The sequence below is a fragment of the Pelophylax lessonae genome (genome assembly GCF_965119305.1).
Source record: "Pelophylax lessonae genome assembly, chromosome: 2".
Taxonomy (NCBI): Eukaryota; Metazoa; Chordata; class Amphibia; order Anura; family Ranidae; genus Pelophylax; species Pelophylax lessonae.
In genome coordinates, this window is record NC_138769.1 from 299374492 (window position 1) to 299394366 (window position 19875).

A 19875-nucleotide genomic window follows, 5' to 3' on the forward strand; every position below is an offset into this window, starting at 1 on the left:
GACAAGCAGTCACTAACAAGACTGTTTCCCCTGCCTGTTCTCAATGCCCGCCCATCTCCTTTCCAAGAGGAGACGAGACGGAAGTTTATGCAGGCTTCATCTGGCGCCCTTTGCTTAAAAGGCAAGTGGAAAGGGAGTGTGTTTTTTTTTTTTTTTCATTATTTCTAAAAAAAAATTTACTGCCACAGTCACACAGCAGAAGGTCCCTTTCACACAGGCTGTCTGAGCAGGTCCGCCTGTCAGTTTTTCAGGCGGACCTGATCAGACCGTTCAGTCTCCTCTATGGAGTGGCAACCCGCCACCATCCAATCCTGTTCACTAAAAACAGACAGATGGTGGTTTTATTTTCCATCCGTCCGGTGAATCGGATTTGATGGCATCGGATGGAAACGGTCAGACGGTCAGTTTCCATCCGATTGACCCATAGAGGAGAATGGGCTGTGTCTGCATAGAGTGGACAGGATCCGCCTGCTCAGCAGGAGTCAGCAGAGAGATCTGCTGAGGTGCCTGTGTTAAAGGGGTCTACGTTGGCATATGTTACTCTTCGTCATTTAATCTCCTATCACCCCCACCTTGCTGCACTGTCCTTCCCTAGTGAGCCGCTGCCCATCACACGCAAAAGTACTAGGTATATTCATGGCCAAAAAAAGCCAAGTGAAAAAAAAATGATATTGCATTAAACACCTGGTGTGTCACATCAGAATATATTCATTATCTACACAAGGTAAATGCCTATGATGTTTGGTTCTAGTCGTCTTTATGTGTAAATTTAGGATCTGTAATTTTTGTCATTGAAAATAAAGCTTTGCTGTAAAAAAAAAAAAAAAAAAAAAAAAAAAAAAAAGCTGGCTCCTAACTTTACCTGGCTCCTAGATCCCAAGCAAATTTGGCAAGCTCTGCTATAATGGTCCCTGTCCCTCACCATTATCTTCTTCTGTGTGCTGGTCTTCGGTTATCTTCATTTGCTCGGTTCGGGATTATGTCAATCCTGCATAAGCGCAGGAGCCAGTCACAGCTCAGATTACATGCCAGAGAATGCCAAGAGCAAGCTAAGTGGATTTTATTGCAGAAGAGACATTGAATGTCCTTCCTGCTCATACTTCAGTTCCAGTTTATCACTGACAGGGGTGCTTACAATGGCCAGCTTTAAGTTTTTTATGCAAAACATTTTCCCCAAAAGGAAAATAACTATTGCTGTAACTGCTTATAAAGTCTTAGCTGGAGTTTGACTCACTCTTTTAAACACTCCTCTCAGGGGTCGCTGTTAATTCTTCATTCAGAGTGGGGGAACTCTAATACAGAAGATGTGTTACTGGCCAGATCACCAGGTGGGAAGAGAAAAAAAAAAGCCAAAAAAAGAGAAAACCAATACACCCACCACATTTACCGATTGATGAGCTGCAACATATTTAATTTTTGATTTTATTATTGCTTTAAGGTCGTTGATGCTTTTGACCATCAGTGTTTGACTCAAAATAAAGCTAAATTCAATCAACAAAATTTAAATATATGAAAATGAAAGTAGAAAGGAAATTACCATAAGGCACAGGTTTCAAATGTTAGAATTACATTTTCTTTCCTTTGCATCCTTTTTCTGCATTATGTTGCAGTTTTGTTCCTGCTGGTTTTTCTGAATTTAAATTTTATTTAAAAAAAAAAAAAAAATTAAAAAAATTAGCATTTCTGTACTTTTAAAATCCCTTACTTGGAGTGCATTGATGGACACAAGTATTTTAGGTTCATAAACTGTGGATTATACTGCCACCTGCAGGAGGATTGGACAACTAAACCCTCTCAATCAACATCAACTATTTTTAATCCTAAGGCTACATTCACACCTGAGCGTAGCGTTTTCGCGCGTTTTTTTTACCGCAATTTTACCGCGATTTACAGGCGTTTTTTGTGCAGGCGTTTTTTTAATGAATAGATACCAATGGAAAACGCCTGTAATCTGACCAAAAAGAAGCTCATGTACTTTTTTGAGCGTTGGGCGTTTTGCTTACAGCGTCAAAACGCTCAGATGTGAACAGGGGCCATTGAAATGAATAGGATTTGTCTTGTTGGGCGTTTTGAGAGCTGATCCTAGAGCAGAAAAACTCCCCAAAAATGCCCCAAAACGCCTAGATGTGAACGGAGCCTTATGCTGCTAGAATTAGTAAATAACTTAGGAGGTATATTTACTTGTTTTAACCACTTCCCACACTGCCTATAGTCAATCGACGGCCAGGCGGTGGCTTTTCCATCCTGACTGGATGTCATGTCAGGAAGCACCAATCGCGGGGACGCGAATCGGCAAGATCTGTCACCGGCCCACAACCTGTCCGCATGTGAAAAGGCTCAGTCGAAACCAGGTTTTTTTTCAGTTATTTACCAAAAAACCTATTCAAGCTACAGTTATATAATGGATATGGACTGGTTTAATTTGAGGGTATGTACATCCAAATCGGAGGGGTTTAGAAATTACAGCTCTTAAGAATAGCCACCCCCCTTTTTCAAGGGACTTTTGCAAAAGTAAAAATTGGACAATTGAATCAAAAGCAGTTTTATAGCCAGGTGTGCGCTACTTTATCGATTAAGCAGTTAAAAGGTCTGGAGTTGATTCTAAGTGTCATATTTGCATTTGGAAACCAATGCTGTGAACTTACATCATGCGTTCAAAGGGGTTGTCCATGCAAGTGAAACAGGCCACTGTATGGCTTCAACAATAAAACCAATCCATCAGAGAGACAGCAACATTAGGAGTTGCCAAATCAACAGTTTGGTACATTCTAAAGGAAATAAGAACACACTGGTGAGCTCAGCAACATTAAAAGGCCTGGACGTCCACGGAAGACAACCTGTGGTGGATGATCGCAGGATCCTCTCTATGGTAAAAGAAAAGACATTCACAACATCCAGACAAGTGAAGTACACTCTACAGGAGGTGGGCGTTTTATTGTCAAAGTCTACAATCAAGAGAAGACTTCATGAGAACAAATTACAGAGGGTTCACCACAAGGTGCAAACCATTCATAAGCCTGAAGACTAGAAAAGCTAGATTAGGCTTTGCCAAAAAAAACAGCTAAAAAAGCCAGAGCACACCAAAAAATTAGCTTGGAACAGCTCATGATCCAAAGCACACAACGTCATCTGTAAAGCATGGTGGAGACAGTGTGATGGCTTCCAGTGGCACTGGGTCATTGGTGTTTATTATGTGACAGAAGACAGAAGCAGCCGGATGAATTCTGCAGTGTCTAGAGATATACTGTCAGCCCTGATTCAGCCAAACGCAGCAAAGTTGGTTGGATGGCACTTCACAGTATAGACAGACAATGATCTAAAAACACACTGCAAAAGCAACCCAGGAGCTTTTAAAAGGAAAAGAGGAATATTCTGCAATGGCCGAGTCAATCACTTGAGCTCAACCCAATTGAGCATGCATTTCACTTGGAAGACAAAACTAAGGCAGAAAGACCCACAGAAAGAACAACTTAAGACAGCTGCAGTTAGAGCCTGGCAAAGCATCAGAAAGGAGGAAACAGTCTTTGGTAATGTCCATGGGTTACAGACTTCAGGCAGTCATTGCCAGTTAAGGATTCTCAACAAAATTTTAAAAATGAAAATTGTATTTAGGATTATATTCATTTGTCCAATTACATTTGAGCCCCTGAAAATGGGGGGGGGGGGGGGGGGACTGTGTATAAAAATGGTTGCAGTTCCTAACATTTGTACTTGATATTTATGTTTAACCCCTTGAATTAAAGCTGAAAGTCTGCATTTCAAATTCATTTGGATTGTTTTGTTTTAATTTTATTCTGGTGGCATACAGAGCCAGAAGTATGAAAATTGTGCCTGTGCCAAATATATATGAATCTAACTGTACCAGTAATTCCATATCCTAGAAAACAGTATAAGATATGGGAATTGATTGTGCTGCTACCTTCAGGTGATTGGAAACTAGCAACAGCTTTGCTGGGACTGCCCTGCAGTTTATCAAAATAACCCTGCCCACTCAGTGAAGCTCCAGTTTGTCAGCAAGCAGTAAAAGGATCACATAGGAAAGAGGGAAGGGACCAGTGTTCTATACTGTACTCCAAGATAAAGAGTCTTAGACCATGGGACATCCCCAAGCAATAAGTCAAGGGCGGGCAACAAAATAGCCACAACAGCAGCAACAGGCCCACAGAAAACATAAGAAGGGACAAAAGGTCCAAATAGTTAACAGCAGGAGAATCTTGCGGCCAAAGCATGCATCTTCAGAGGCCCAAGAAGCCACCTGGCAAAAAATGGTTATGAAAGCGTCAATAGAGAATTAGGTTGTGGCCTTGCAATCTGCAAAAAAAAATGCTTGATGCTGAAAGCCCAAGAACCTTGACACACAGTAGGTAACAAAGAAGAGCAACTTCTTTCAAAAAAGTGCACAGAGAATGCGAGAGCCAAGATGCAAGGAAGATGACATAAGGCCAATACCTGCAGAGTACCAAGGTCTAGGTGTTTGGAAAATCCAAACAGAATAAGTTGCTGTTTGAGGAATTCTCCCTAAGCATGAAGGAAATGACCAGAAAATCAGTTTAGTTTTTGTAAACTAGCTAAAAGGAACGGATAGTAAAAAAAAAACAACAGAACAGAGAGACTGTGTGTACCTCTCAAGACAGAATGGACAGGTCTACTCTAAACTAGAGCAAAATGGCAGTTTCCCCCCAGTAATGGGGGGAAGCTTTTTTGTGAAGGCAGCTTCTGGGCAGGTCCGGTAGGCCTAAAGGTGAAGAGTCTGCCACGATGGACCTGCAGTACTTAAAACTTGGAGGGGGAAAACAGATGGTACACATAAAAAAGGTAGAGTAGGACAAGTCCATAAGGAAGTGCGATTGTGGATAGTAGGGGGGGAAGGAACCCTCTTCTCTCTGTAACCAATCTAAAATAGTCCTCAAGGGCCTTTCCAAAGTGGAGCTGACCTTGAAAAGGGCATGTGCAAAAGGCACCCTTCCCAACCAAGGACCTGTAGCCATAAAGGTCTGTGCATATACACAGAAAGAAAGAACATTCTGGAGATTTTACAAATCTCATTCTCCATTGCATTTGCACTGTAGGGCCAAGCCAAGAGCTGTAGTTTTGCAGAAAGAACATGAGAAACAGAAAAAAAAAATATATATATAATATATTGCAGCTTACAAATATCATTAGATGTGGGGGCTGCATTACTTCTCTCTTTATTAGGTTTTTTTTTCACCTGGTGATCTGGCCAGTAACACACCTCCTCACCTCCTGTGTTAGAGTGCCCCACTCAGGATTAGGAACACAGAGGGCACCTTTGGACAGGCAAAATAAAATGCATCCTCAAGGTCAGAGGAAAAAAAAAAAAGCCACAAGATACATATACATATATGGACACGTGTGTAATATATATTTATTTTAATTTACACACACATGCACATATATACCCAAAAGTGCTCAAAAGTTTGTATACCCTGGCAGAAATCCTGAAATGTTGGCTTTAAAAGGATTGTAAAGTCTTTTTTTTTCCTATAAAAAAATAACAAACATGTTGTACTTCCCTGCTCTGTGCAGTGGCTATGCACAGGGCAGCTTGGATCCTCCTCTTCTCAGGTCCCTGCCTGGAGCTACTGGCCCCTCCCTCCTGTTGAGTGCCCCCACAGCAAGCAGCTTGCTGACAGTCGACCAGCACATATTAGAATGTGAAGGTAGGCGTCCTTGATGTTGAAAGAAGCAAGAAATATCCCCCTGATGTAGGGACGCCACTACCATGTGAATTCCATGTGGAACTTCTGTACCTCGCACAAAGCAGCTTAGCGCCTTAAGGTCCAGAATTGGACGTACCTTGCCCTCCTTCCTGGGGACTGTAAAGAGGTTGGAGTAAATAAAAAACCTTGAAAATGTTCTGAATTCGGAACGGGAACAATCACCCCTTCAAATAACAAGTCTTGCATTGCCCCAAAGAGACTCTGAAAATAATCTGGGGACAAGTGCAGGTTGTAAGGGAAAAAAGATTTACGGAAGACTTGATCTTATATAGCCTGACCGAATAACTTTGTGGACCCACTTGTCCTGTACCAGGGAGGTCCATGGATCCAGAAACCAGTGAAGATGTCCCCACACCCCAGATACAGGAGAGGGCACCCCTTCATGCAAAGGCAGCCTTGTCCACAGGTCTGGAAGAGCCCGCTCGTGGCTTGCCAGACCAGGTCCTCTTGGAACCTCTGGTGGAGGCCCTGACTTTTGATCCCTAATCTTGAGATCCAGAGAGACGAAGAGGCCGCTTAAGAGCCAGGGAAAATGGCCCACGTCTACAACAGGGCTCCTTGCCCTTGGTACCCTGCGGAAGAAGAGTACTCTTCACCCCCCCCCCCCCCCAAGGAAGCTCTAAACAGGCGACTCCCTACAAAGAAGAGATCAGATAAAGCCTTCATAGAAGTCTAGTCCGCAGACCAGCATTTCAGCCAGACAATACGTCGAAGGACCACTGCTGATACAGACAGCCTAGAATCAAAAGGAGCAGCATCCAAAGAGGCATCACAGACAAACTGTAGCCTTTGGACCAACTGGTCCGCCAGCTCCGCAAAGACAGGGGGAAACTATTCTCCCTCCAGGTCCCGGCGTAAAAGCTTAGCCCACTCGGTAAGAGTTCGCGACACCAGGGCAATAGAAATTATCGGCCTAACTGCCGAACCAGCCACAGCGAACATATGGTGGGCCAGAGCATCCACCCTAATATTACCTGGACCTGTAAGGGTCGGGTACTCCTCAACCGGGGTAAAGGTAACTCAATTTGACCTGGAAACCTACAGGTGAGACCGTCCAACTTTTACGCAGTAAATCCCCATGAGGATAACGCAACCAAAAATGCCAACCACTGAATTTTGGACAACCCCACTGTTTGTGACAATGTTGTCAAGGTAAGCGGAAAGAGGAACACCCTCGCCGCTTTGGAGGGCCTGTTGGTGCCAAAAGGAACCGGAGACTCTGACACAGCATCAGCAGCAACCTCCATTTTTAAAGTTTCACGCACTGACACAAACAGTGCATCCACCTGCGCCTATTTAAGCGCAGCTAGATGAATCATCCTCACTATCTGAGCACTCCGGGCGCGTGGACGCAGACCCAGTAGTGTCGCTATATACTGAGCTCACCCCAAAAACCCCACAGTGACCAAAAATTTTAGAGGGGCTGGGGGGGAAGGGAGGGGAACCCAGGGCTCCGACTATCCCAGGGAGGGGACCAAGTCTACCCCAAAACCCTGCAGGGGTAGGGGGGGGCAGCTACTTACCACACCAGGAACAGGGTGGGCACAGCTCCGGACAGGACACTGCTCCATCGTAATGTGGGTGCTGTCGGCCAGAAGGAAACACTGCGATTCAGACCAAAGCCAGTTCGTATGCATCCTCGCAAGACGTTTAACTCGCAGGCCAGCCCCCGTCCAGTGGGGCTATGTCGCAGCCGACCTAGCACGGAGCTGCGGTCTGCATGTGCTCGCTGGCTGGACTGGGGTGACCCTAAGGATCTATATTATCCAGTTCGTCGCCCAGTCCGGCACTTGATTGTCGTTCTCACAGGAAAAAAATATGAAAAGAGGAATGAAATTCCATTTCAAATGAAAAAATTGCCAGGACCAGAAATTCCAGCAATGTACTAGGTCCGTACTCCTGACAAGGCAGGAAAAAAAACGAAGCGCCTATAGAGTGGATGTATACCCCCCGGGGATTGCCCATCGGCATAGTCAAGCTTTTTCCTGTCTAGTGTCTTACTCCTGTAGGGGGCAGTATAATCCAATGGTTAAGAAGCATCAGGAGCTGTGTCTGTCAATGAATGTCATACTCTTTAAAAATTGTACATACTGTATATCTTTTCCAAGGGTATGCAAATTTTTGAGGATAACAATCTCAATTATGAAATTTTCAGGACCGAAACACAATCATGTTTCAAATCAGCCTCAAATGTGACTGCAAATGTGAAAATGTACTTTAACACCGTAAATTTGCCTACAGTGAAATTTTGCCAATCATACGGTCGATGCCAGTTTAATATATTGTCACCCTCTATACCATATACCTTTTCACTTTCATACAGGAAATCCTTAGATCCTTTAAATGCTCTTTTTTCCAGTGGCCCACTACAGCACCTCACCTCTCTATACGTTGCTACAGAATGGCTTGCTGGACGATCCGTTGCACATATATTTACAGAGGTCTGAGATAGTCCATTCTGTTCTTTTTCAGGAGTCTCTGTTTCAGGCCAGGTGCCCATGTTTTCCCCTTCTGGGGAACGATTCTTCTGCGGTGATGCAAAGGGGTTGTAGTCACCACTTACATTGCGATGAGGCTGAGTGTTGAACTCCGTGTCGAAGGAAGAGAGCTGCTGGGTAACACCCAGGAGGCCACCAGCTTCCACGCTCAGAATAACCCAGATGACATCTAAAAGAAATATAAAGATGGGAAACGCTAAGGAAGTCCAAAATCATGTATAAGCTAGTTGTGAAACAAACGTGGCAGTCTTCATAATAAATTTTAGGAAACTCCTAGTTTTATATCAGAGGGGTCAAGCAGGACTGACAGAATGCGGCACGAGTAGCAAAAATGAGAAACTGCAAGAGGAACTTCATAGTTACTGGTCTTCACAGTGGCGCTCCAAGGTAACCATCATTTAAAGTACAGCCAAAGCTTGTTTGGCTGTATTTCTCCTGTGGATCACAGGAGTACAGTTCATTCTGGGGGGGGGGGGGGGGGGGAGGGGGCAGAGAGCTGCTGAGAACGGAGTTCTCAGTGTTAGAGACACTGGGGGACAACGATCTGATGCTGCATCTACCTAGGTAAATAACTTAAATGACCCCCCCCCCATACTTCTCTTTTAAAGTCCAGGTCTTTTTTTAAATAACAATTACCTAAAACTACATTTTTAGAGTGGGGGAAGCATTTTGCTTTGAGGTGTGTTAGAATAAGATGAAGAAGACCTGAAGAAAAATTACATTTCTCACCTCCGAAATACAAGCCGGTAGCAGTACACATTCTCCACTGGCCCTGGTACATGCCAGGCTGATTAGGGCTGCACATTGGCACACTGACATCGGTCATTTCCTGTGTGTCTAAAGAACGCACCAATACCATATTCACATGGCCAAACTGATCACCTCCCACATACCGCAGACATACACCTGGAGGCCATGCTTCGGATCCTAGAAGAAGAAAAAAGTGAGAGGAAAAAAAAAAAAAAAAAAAAACTTAAAGCTAAACTCTAGGCAGATATCAAATTAATCATGAATACATCATTAAATGTACTTTTTAAACAAAAGCAGCGCAAGTACCTGAATTTGACCAGATATCAGACACTTACAGGCTCCATACAGAGGAACATTCCATTTATGTGCTGACAAGAAGCAGGTTGATAGAAGGAGAGAGAGGAGATCCTCACTGTGCTGCTTCTCCTTTCACAGTATGGGTGGGTCCAGAATGACCCAGGCTCTGATTGGAAATCAAGGTGAATAGTGTAGCAAAAGCTGGTTTTATTTTTGAAGGACTATTCATTTGTATATTATTGGCTAGAGTTCGATTTTAAAATATGTATGCAAGTCAACAAAAAACTCCCTCACCAGGTTTCAAACTGTGCCCAACAAGAAAACAAGCTTGAACTAGATAATACTAAAAAGCTTTTAAGTACTTAAAAAAAAAAATAGGAAATTAATATAGAAGTGTGAGATAGTTTAGCACACCGAGGCTCATCCCATTTATGAAGTCCTTGCGTTAAAGGACAACTGCACTATCCTATCAGCTTGATATGACTGAAAACATGTTCATTCAAGTAGAAATGAACAGAAACGACTAATCCAGTCATTACTGTAGTTATTTAAATAAGTGATAAATCAGCACAAAGTGCAAACAATTATATATAATTGTTTATATATAGCTCCAATATCGCTCCACAATATATATGGAAACACATACAAGACACCCTCTAGTGCTCTCTGTATACCCAATTTATAATAAAATCTACAATTACAGACTTACAAACAAGGCACTTAATCAGTACAGGCTGATGGGGCTTCACAGTAAAATTCCTTCACCTGGATAACCACAATGTGACATCTGTGTGCAGGCTCTGCCCCCATACGCATTACATCTGAGCGTAGACTTCGGCAGTAGGGGTGGAGCCAACGCGTCGTTCCGTCTAATTTATATGCTCAGCCTAGTCACCCCCTCTCACCCTCTTTATGTGTACATACTCCTTACTCGATACAGCATTCCTCCATTCGCCAAACCCGGAAGACATCACAAACAGGAAGGGGGGTCACTCGACCTTAAAAGCACTGGGGACACTGCTCCCAAAATTCCCTCACAGGTTTTTTTTTTTTTTTATATAGAGTTTCTACACCAGCACCTTATATTGCTTCATTTGCACTGCACGGTGGAACTTCACTGATGGAATGTGTCACTTGGCACATATAATGTATGGTCTTGATGTTTAAGTAGTGTATTGAATATTGTGAATGGATTTATTTATTTTTGGTGCGACATTTTTTGTTTTGATTATTCTCTGTTTACGTGTGTAGTGAAAGACATATCAGTGTAAGCAGCCAGTGGGTGATTTTATTTGGGAGAATATATATATTATATATATATTTGTTTGCACTGATTTATCACTTAATTATAACATTATTTCACGTTTATAAATTGGCGACAGTTATGGATGTTTTTAATTATTTAGAAACCGGAGAGGTCAAACTGGAGGAGGTCTTCTCTGGGGATAGGAATAAAGGGAGGAGTAAAGATCTTGCACACTCCTAGCAAATTAGGAAATCTTATGGATAAGAAAATCAGGGCTTGGTGGGATGTGGTGTCCTTTGAACAGTACATGGCCCATGATATAGTACCTAGACGTTTAAGGTGGGATGTCCCCGCAAATTATGGGCTGGAAGACGAGGAAGCCTTTAAAATGAGTCTTTGTTTTTCAATAGCAAAGGGAAGAGTTGATTGAGTTTCTATTATCTCGGAAACAAAATAAATCGCTATTGCTTGAACAGCATTTTAAAGAAATTAAAAAACAAAAAATAGAACCGCTCAAGGACACAGAGGAAGTCATTTAATTATCAGGGAATTTAAAGAAAAGGTTAGAAAAATTAGACAGGGAAACAAGAAGGAAAAAAAAAAAAAAGAAGAAAGAAGTTCCTAAGAGATACAGGAGATTTGGTGCCGGTTCACACTAGGTTGCTCCGACTTCAGGGGCGACCTGTGAAGTCCCGTGTACCGCGACTTCGGCGCGACTTGCACGGACTTCATATAATGAATGTCTATGCAAGTCTCTCCGAGGTCGCCCTGAAGTAGTACAGGAACCTTTTCCTAAGTCGGAGCGACTTGTGTAACTCCTATTAGAACGGGTCCTGTAGCACTGCATGGACCGCGACTTGTCAGGCTGACAAGTCGCCTGACAAGTCTCGGTAGTGTGAATGGACACTTAAAAATAAAGGTGTGTTTAAGTGGCAACATTTGCTGAAATAATAAGAGATGGGGGAACTGGAAAGGTAGGAAACCCTATAGAGGGGGCCCGCAAAGTAGAAGTGGTGGGAGTCAACCTAATTATTGGCAAGAGACCCACTGAATGGGTAATCAGCAATGGAATAGGAGAGGCCCTGAACAAAGGGGCCAATATCACGGGAGTATCAACCTTATAGGGACCCTCAAGATTCTCAGGCATATAACCTATACCAGTGGTCCTCAACTCCGGTCCTCAGGGCCCACTAACAGGCCAGATTTTAAGTATTACCTTGGGGAGATGCAGACTAGAATGCTGCAATCACTGAGCAGCAAATTCTATCACCTGGGATGAATTTCAGTTATCTTGTAAACCTGGCCTGTTGGTGGGCCCTGAGGACCAGGGTTGAGGACCACTGACCTATACAATGTAATAACAGAGAATAGATTTACCCCACTTTATGACCGCTCTATGGACTAACCCTCAAATTTTTTCTTTTTTGTTTGTTTTTTGCTTTTTTTCCTCAGGGAAACCGGGGGGGGGGGGGTGTAATCATGGGACCACCAATGGCAAGCTGGAAACACTCCAGTGGGCAAAAAACAGAGGAAAAAAAAAAAAAAAAAAAAGAAGAAGAAGAGGAAACTGAGCAGGGCAAACGGTCCAAAAAAAGAAAATACCAATAGGAACTGGAATTTTTAATATTAGCGAAAAAGAGCTTAATGGTTATGAGATTAGGGTTTCAGATCAAGGTCTTAAATATGCTCCCACAAAAATGTGAATAATTTTAAAACATTTCTTTACATCAAAAAATTTGTACGTACACTTAAATCAGAAAAAGTATTTATCTAAACCAGACAATAGACCCTCTGTGGTAGAGACAGGTCAACACTCTACCCTTAAAAATAAATCCGTGTTCAATCCTCAGAATACCGATAATAAATTTATTGGAGGTTTTCCATAATATGGTATCTGACGACTTGGAAAATGTAAAAGGTCTGTAAGATCCCCTATCCTCATTGGATTAAAAAGGGGTATAGCAGATCTAGAACAAGAGAAGGATGTAGTTATAGGTCCAGCTGATAAGGGGGACGGACTAGTGATGAGTAAGGAATACTATAGGGAAGAGATGGAGAGACAATTGACAGATGATGGGACCTATCAGTTGTTGAAATTGGAGAAATTAGTAGAAAAAGGGGTAAAGAGTGATATATTAAATAAAAAAGAGCCACAATATATCAATCCAGTAACATGTAGGACTCTGATCATTTTTTTTTCTACCCAAGATCCACAAGGATGCAGATAGACCTCCGGGCAGACCCATTATCGGTGGTATTGAATCAGTCTGCTCAAGACTGGGACAATACATTGGATTGCTTTCTGCAACCTCTAGTGACCCAGACAGAAGCATAGACCAAGGATACCAAACACATCATTTAAATGTCTTGAATCACTAGAGGGAACTGAGACCTTCATATTGGCCACTGCTTATGTGGGCTCACTGTATACTATAATCAGACATGAAGAAGCCCTAAAATCGGTTAAAGTGGGCCTTGCACAACTCCAATTTAAAGGGTAGGATAAAAAGTTTGTTAAAATATTTGGAATTTTGTCTCAACTACAACTATTGTTGGTATAAAGATCAATGTTATTTACAGGTATGAGGCTTAGCTATGGGTGCCAGGTTTGCCCCAAGTGTAGTGAACCTCTTTATGGCCTGTTGGGAAAACAAAGAGGTATTGGGAGAATGACCAGTGGAACTTTGTGTTACAAAAAGTTCATTGAAGATCTAGTAATAGTGTGGAAGAAAGACTTCGGGACCTTTAATAGATTAAGGGACAAAATTAAATAATTGAACAGTCAGTGACGAATAGGTTGGGTTTTTGTATCTAGAAAATTTTAAGGAACAAAAAGTTCATGACTAGGAATCACTTTAAACCCACCGATATGAATTTGTATCTACTTTTGGATAGCTGCCACCACAAAACATGGCTTTGTAATATCCCTAAAGGCCAGTTTATTTGGATACGTAGAAATTGTTCCAAGGAGTTAGGCTATATTCATCAGTCTGAGACTCTGGGGGAACAGATTTCTGGAAAAAGGGTATGTTAAAGGGAAAGGAAGGTATTAGAAATGGATAGCGGACCTCTGTTATTGCTAGAGGTAAAAGATTTTGAGTTCAAGTTCATAATAAACTTTAATGTCCAGTTTAGACAAGCTAAAAACATTGTGAAATGACATTGGAAGATTTTTAAAAAGGATAGAATATTGGGACCAGTTTTACCTATGAAACTGAAATGTATGTACTGTATAAGAAAGCCCCTACTCTGAAGGATATGGGAGCTCCAAGAGTCACTGACCCCCCTATAGTGACGAAGAGTCCACTTTATTACAGGCTTTCATGCCTGTGGTAGAGGTCCAGCGTGTTGTCATGCCATTGGGAATATTAAAAAGAAAAAATCATTTGTATCTAGGAGTACTGGTAAGAAATACAAAATTAAAAACCTGATCACTTGTACCGATACAGGCATTATCTAAATGTTTGAGCGTGAATGTGGGATCCAATATATAGGACGCACATCTAGATGTTTGAGTATTAGGGTTGGAGAACACATGAAAAATATTAGGAAGGGGGTGGTTACGCACAATGTCACTAGGCACTTTAAAGAAGCCCATGATAAAAATCCCAGCTACCTCAAGTTCTGGGAAATAGAAAAAGTAGAGAGACACTGGAGAGGAGGAAATGATATTAGGTAACGAAGTAGGAGAGAATCCAATTGGATTTTTGAGGCCAAGTTCCTTTCGCCTAGAGGTCTAAATGTTGAATTTGACCTTAATTTTTTTTTTTTTTAGTGATAAATGAGAGATGTATATGTGGAGGGGTATTTTATTTTGATTTTAGGAATATTTTATTTCTAGGTTTTATATACACTTTTTTTGTGTTGTATCATGTATTTTATAACTTTAGCATTGTGTACCACGCAAATTTTGGATATATATCATTGCTCTATTGATTTTATATGTGATATGCTGATAATGTAATTAGGTATGTCTAATTGAATGGGTTTATGTAAAGATGGCCAGGAGAGTGGCCTAAGTGGGCAGGCTCTGTAATTTTATAAGTGGTCCCACCATCCATTTTAACCTGTGAGATAATTATGGGAGCAGTGTCCTCAGTGCCTTTAAGGTTGAGTGATCCCTTTCTATTTGTGATGTCTTCTGGGTATGGCAAATGGAGGGACGCTGTATTGAGGAAGGATTGTGTACACACATAAGGGTGGGCGCTGGTGAATAGGCTGAGCATATAAATTAGACGGAACGATGTGTTGGCTCCACCCCTACTGACAAAGTCTACTCTCAGACATAACGCGTATGGGGGCAGAGCCCGCACATGGACGTCACATTGTTGCCATCCAGGTGGTCATTTTACTGTCAAGCCCGATCAGCCCATGTTGCTTAAAGTGGAGTTCCACCCATTTTAGTAACTTTAGATGTATGTAATCCCCTTTAAAACTACTTTTACCAATGGAAACTTTTTTTTTTTTGCTAGGAAATACCTTATTTTCTTCTTTATTCATCCTCTCCTCACTTCCGGGTCCGACCGCCGATCACGTCATTCGGCGATTCGCAAGGGTTGCTGAGATGTATCTCATGGAATGAAATCTCGCATTATTACACAGGTGTCCTGAGCTGTACTGTATGTATTGGATTGAGGCCGTGCTCTGCCCCGCCTCGGCTCCTCTCAGTGAGCTCAGTGAGGATATAATGCTTTCAGTCCTCGCTCACTGAGTTTCCATTGGTAAAAGTAGTTTTAAAGGGGATTACATACATCTATGTAATCCAAGTTATTAAAAATGGGTGGAACTCCACTAAGTGCCTTGTTTGTAAGTCTGTAATTTTAGATCTTATTGCTGAATAAACCAGATATACAGAGAGCACTAGAGGGTGTGTTATTTGTGTTTCCATATATATATATATATATATATATATATATATATATATATATATATATATATATCGTGGAACTTTATTGGAGCTCTGTGGAGCTGTCTGGAGGGAGAGTAAGGAGGGGAGGAGTGAGCGGCATCCTGACTATTATCTGCCCCTAGAGGAGGAAGCAGCTCTATTTAACTCATTGGTAACACAGAGGTCAGAACATAAGGTGAGCAGCCTGTGTGTACAGGTGAAAGCGAGCACGAGCCCTTTTTATATAGAGTTTCTGCACAAGCACCTTATATTTCTTCATTTGCACTGCACAGTGGAACTTCACAGAAGGAATGTGTTACTTGGCACATTCAATGTATGGACTTGATGTTTAAGTATTGTATTGAATACTGTGAATTGATGGATTTATTTTTGGCGCTACATTGTTTTTGTTTTATTACTGTAGTTATCTCCATATTTTACACGCTGTAAATAACTGTCGTGTTCGAATGACGAAATCCATTAAGACACATCATGTTCGTGTATGACAATTGAATGCGGTTAGTGAAAATCTACTTGCGTGGGTATATACAGTTAAACAATATACGTACCTTACACAACCTCAATTCAATTTAAAAAAAGCCTTAATATACTGTATGTGTATGCTATGAAGGAACGGTCTGAGCGTACAGATATCAACACGTGTGTGTGTGTATATTATATTATATATAATACACACACCTATATACAGTTGTGCTCATAAGTTTACATACCCTGGCAGAATTTATGATTTCTTGACCATTTTTCAGAGAATATGAATGACACAAACTTTTTTCACTCATGGTTAGTGTTTGGCTGAAGCCATTTTATTATCAAATCAACAGAGTTTACTTTTTTTAACTCATAATGAAAACAGAAACTACCCAAATGACCCTGATCAAAAGTTTACAAACCCCAGTTCTTAATACTGTGTATTGCCCCCTTTAACATTAATGACAGCTTTAAGTCTTTGGTGGTATTTGTGAATGAGGCTCTTTATCTTCTCAGATGGTAAAGCTGCCCATTCTTCCTGGCAAAAAAAAGCCTCCAGTTCCTGTAAAATCTTGGGCTGTCTTGCATGAACTGCACGTTTGAGATCTCCCCAGAGTGGCTCGACCATGCAGCCCATCTTTCTTCAAGTGCCTCCTTATTGTGCATCTTGAAACAGCCACACCACCACATGTTTTCAGAGAGTCCTGTAATTTCACCTGAAGTTATTTGTGGGTTTTTCTTTGCATCCCGAACAATTTTCTTTGAAGTTGTGGCTGAAACTATAGTTGGTCTACCTGACCATGGTTTGTATTAAACAGAGGTGTTCTACTGCATATAGGTCAGGCGAGCATGGGGGTCAGTCAATGGTATCAATTCCTTCATCCTCCAGGAACTGGCTGCATACTCCCGCCACATGAGCCAGGACCCACTGCACCAGCATAGGGGGACTGACAATGGTTTCAAGGATTTCATCCCGATACCGAATGGCAGTCAGGGTGCCATTGTCTAGCCTGTAGAGGTCTGTGTGTCACTCAATGGATATGCCTCCCCAGACCATCACTGAACCCACCAAACTGGTCATGCTGAATGATGTTACAGGCAGCAGAACATTCTCCACGGCTTCTCTAGACCCTTTCATGTCTGTCACGTGCTAAAGGTGAACCTGCTCTCATCTGTGAAAGGCACAGGGCATCAGTAGCGGACCTGTCAATTCTGATGTTCAATGGCAAATACCAATTAAGCTCGACAGTGCTGGGCTGTGAGCACAGGGCCCACTAGAGGACGTTGGGCCCTCAGGCAATCCTCATGCAGTCTATTTCTGATTGTTTGATCAGATACACTCATACCAGTGGCCTGCTGGAGGTCAGTTTGTAGGGCTCTGGCAGTGATCATCCTTGCACAAAGGAGCAGATACCGGTCCTGCTGATGGGTCAAGGACCTTTTATGGCCCTGTCCAGCTATCCTAGTGTAACGGCCTGTCTTCTGGAAAATCCATGCTTTTGAGGCTGTACTGGGAGACACAGCAAACCTCCTGACAATGGCACATATTGATGTGCCATCCTGGAGGAGTTGGACTGCCTGTTTAACCTCAATAGGGTCCAGGTATCGCCTCATACTACCAGTAGTGACACTGACCCTAGCCAAAAAAAAAAACGAATGAAAAACAGTCAGAAAAGAGGAGTAGGGAAAAAAATGTCAGGAGGCCATCACCTGTAAAACCATTCCTGTTTTGGAGGTCGTCTCATTGTTGCTCATCTAGTGAACCTGTTAATTTCATTAACACCAAAAGCAGCTGAACGGACTAACAACCCCCTCTGCTATCTAACTGACCAGATCAATATCCCAGGAGTTTAGTTAACTTGATTCTATACTCTGATTAAAAAGTGTTCCTTAAATTTTTTTGAGCAGAGTAATCTATCTATCTATATATATATTAGTAGGAGGATCAACAAATAAATAAAGGAGGGGAAAAAGCATCAAGAAAACAAATGCAGGCAAAACATCTAAGGACTGGTAAGTAGTGATGCACAGATACTGGATTTTTATCAGCGAGTACAGAGTATTGATACTTTGAAGTGCGATCTGCGTCCACACAAAATTAATGGGCTCAAATTGCACTGCAAACAATCGCATGCCATTTGAACAGGATTGCAGTGCGATTTGTGTCCAAATTGCATGTGATTTTCTGTGTGTGTGTGTGTGTGTCCAGTAAAAGCAAAACAACATGTAGTGCAGCAATAGGCAATTTATTAAAATGTTATAACAACTCACAAAGTAAACATTTAGTCAGATCCATATCTTCAGTGTCCCACCGATGAAAGCAAACAAGCAAACCAAGGCTGCAGGAGGTGCTCACAGGGCTGGAGCAGAAGTTCCAGGACTCCTGTGGGTATAAGGCGGAAGTGATGTCAGCTTGGGGGTGGACCGCTGGACATCTCCTCCAGCGACCCTGGTTTGCCATCATCGGCGGGACAGGGACACTGAAGATATGGATTTGACTAGATGATATTTACTTTGTGAGTTGCTAGAACATTTTAATTTACTGGGTTCACAGACACAGGAGCAGTGGGGGAAATGGAATGTGACTTGGACAGGAATTTCACTGCAATCCTTTTCAAATCGCATGCGATTCTTTGCAGTGCAATTTGCACACATTAATTTTGTATGGACACAAATTGCACTGCAAAGTATCGATTTCAGTAATGGGAGCATTTTCACAAGTACTTGTGATAATACTCAGTATCAGTGTATCCGCCCTCCCCCCGGCTCCTCCTTATACTCATCTGAGACCGATCTTGATCCAGAGATGTGCATGAGAGCAGAGTCCATTAGCTCAGACACAGCAGCAGGAGCAATTAGCCGCATTCTGTGTCTTAAGGGCGCACACATAGTGGAGCAAGCACACAGACCTCCATTGCAAGCAGCTTGCTATGGGGGGCACTCAGCAGGGGTGAGGAACCAGGAGCACCAAGAAGAGGATCAGGGCCTCGTGGCTTTGCACAGAGCTGGAAAGTATAACATGTTTGTTATTTTTTAAAAAATCCACAATTAGTATGACTTTAATAAATGCCCTAGCACCTGCACCTGTAAAAATTCACAGGACTTTTGGCAAATAATCATAAGCTAACCTGTGTTTTGAACCCTCCAAGTTTTAGTAAACTGGGTGTCCGGGGGAACAGACTCGCCTTCACCAATAGTTACATCTTCTACAAAAGACATGCAAGGGATGTTGACATTTGGACTCTCAAAGTCATAATATGCTCCAATTGCTGCCTGTAGGTTCCTGAAAGATACAAAAAAGTACATATTAAAAAAAATGCAATTAATAAACCATGTAACAATTATGTAAAAGAAAGTGAACATATACACTACAAACTCAGTAGACATTGGCCCAAAATGGTAGTTTATGGCCTCATTCATTTTATACTACACAAAATTCTCCCCAAAGATGATTGGGTTAAAAATGAGTGTCAGTTTTTCAATGTAGCAGAGAAAACCAAATAGTTTGCTTTCATCAGATTTTCACACCAGGTCTGCTTTTTTTTTTAAAGCCTGTGGTGTATGAAACTGATGCAAAATAAGTGCACACACAAAAAGTCAGTAACATAAAAAAAAAAAAAAAAAAAAAAAAAAAAAGTGCACAGGATATAAACCTGGACCTCCTCCAAAGAGGAAGGATCCTTACCCTGATCCCCCGGGAACACAAGGCTCCTGACAGGGACTGAGGCACTCACTGGCCCACCTAGCCAAAACCAGGTGGACCCTGCTCTCTGGAAGGTCTGCCGAAACAGACCAACCAAGTACTAGGAGGGGCTCCCCCTAAGGGAAACCAAGCCAGAAGGCCATGTCCAGCCCCTACCAAGAGTTTCAGGAAGGCCCGATGACCGACACCCTACAAATCATGGTGAATAAAGTGCACAGTGAAAAAACACAAAGTCTGCTGCTTGACCCACTTTATAGACTATT

The 19875-nt window shown here is 42.1% G+C and overlaps 1 protein-coding gene across 2 annotated transcripts in view; it reads right to left on the reverse strand.

Moving 5' to 3' along the window:
- The window catches only part of ILRUN (inflammation and lipid regulator with UBA-like and NBR1-like domains), a 75745-nt gene that overhangs the window by 26037 nt on the left and 29833 nt on the right, over positions 1-19875 (reverse strand). The window contains exons 2-4 of one of the 2 annotated variants that reach the window (XM_082245340.1): positions 19038-19192; positions 8969-9166; positions 8047-8408 (exon numbers count right to left, since the gene is read on the reverse strand). In XM_082245340.1, coding sequence (XP_082101466.1) covers positions 8047-8408; positions 8969-9166; positions 19038-19192 — 715 coding nt within the window. The remainder of the gene's footprint in view (positions 1-8046; positions 8409-8968; positions 9167-19037; positions 19193-19875) is intronic. The other variant, XM_082245341.1, reaches the window with a different exon arrangement.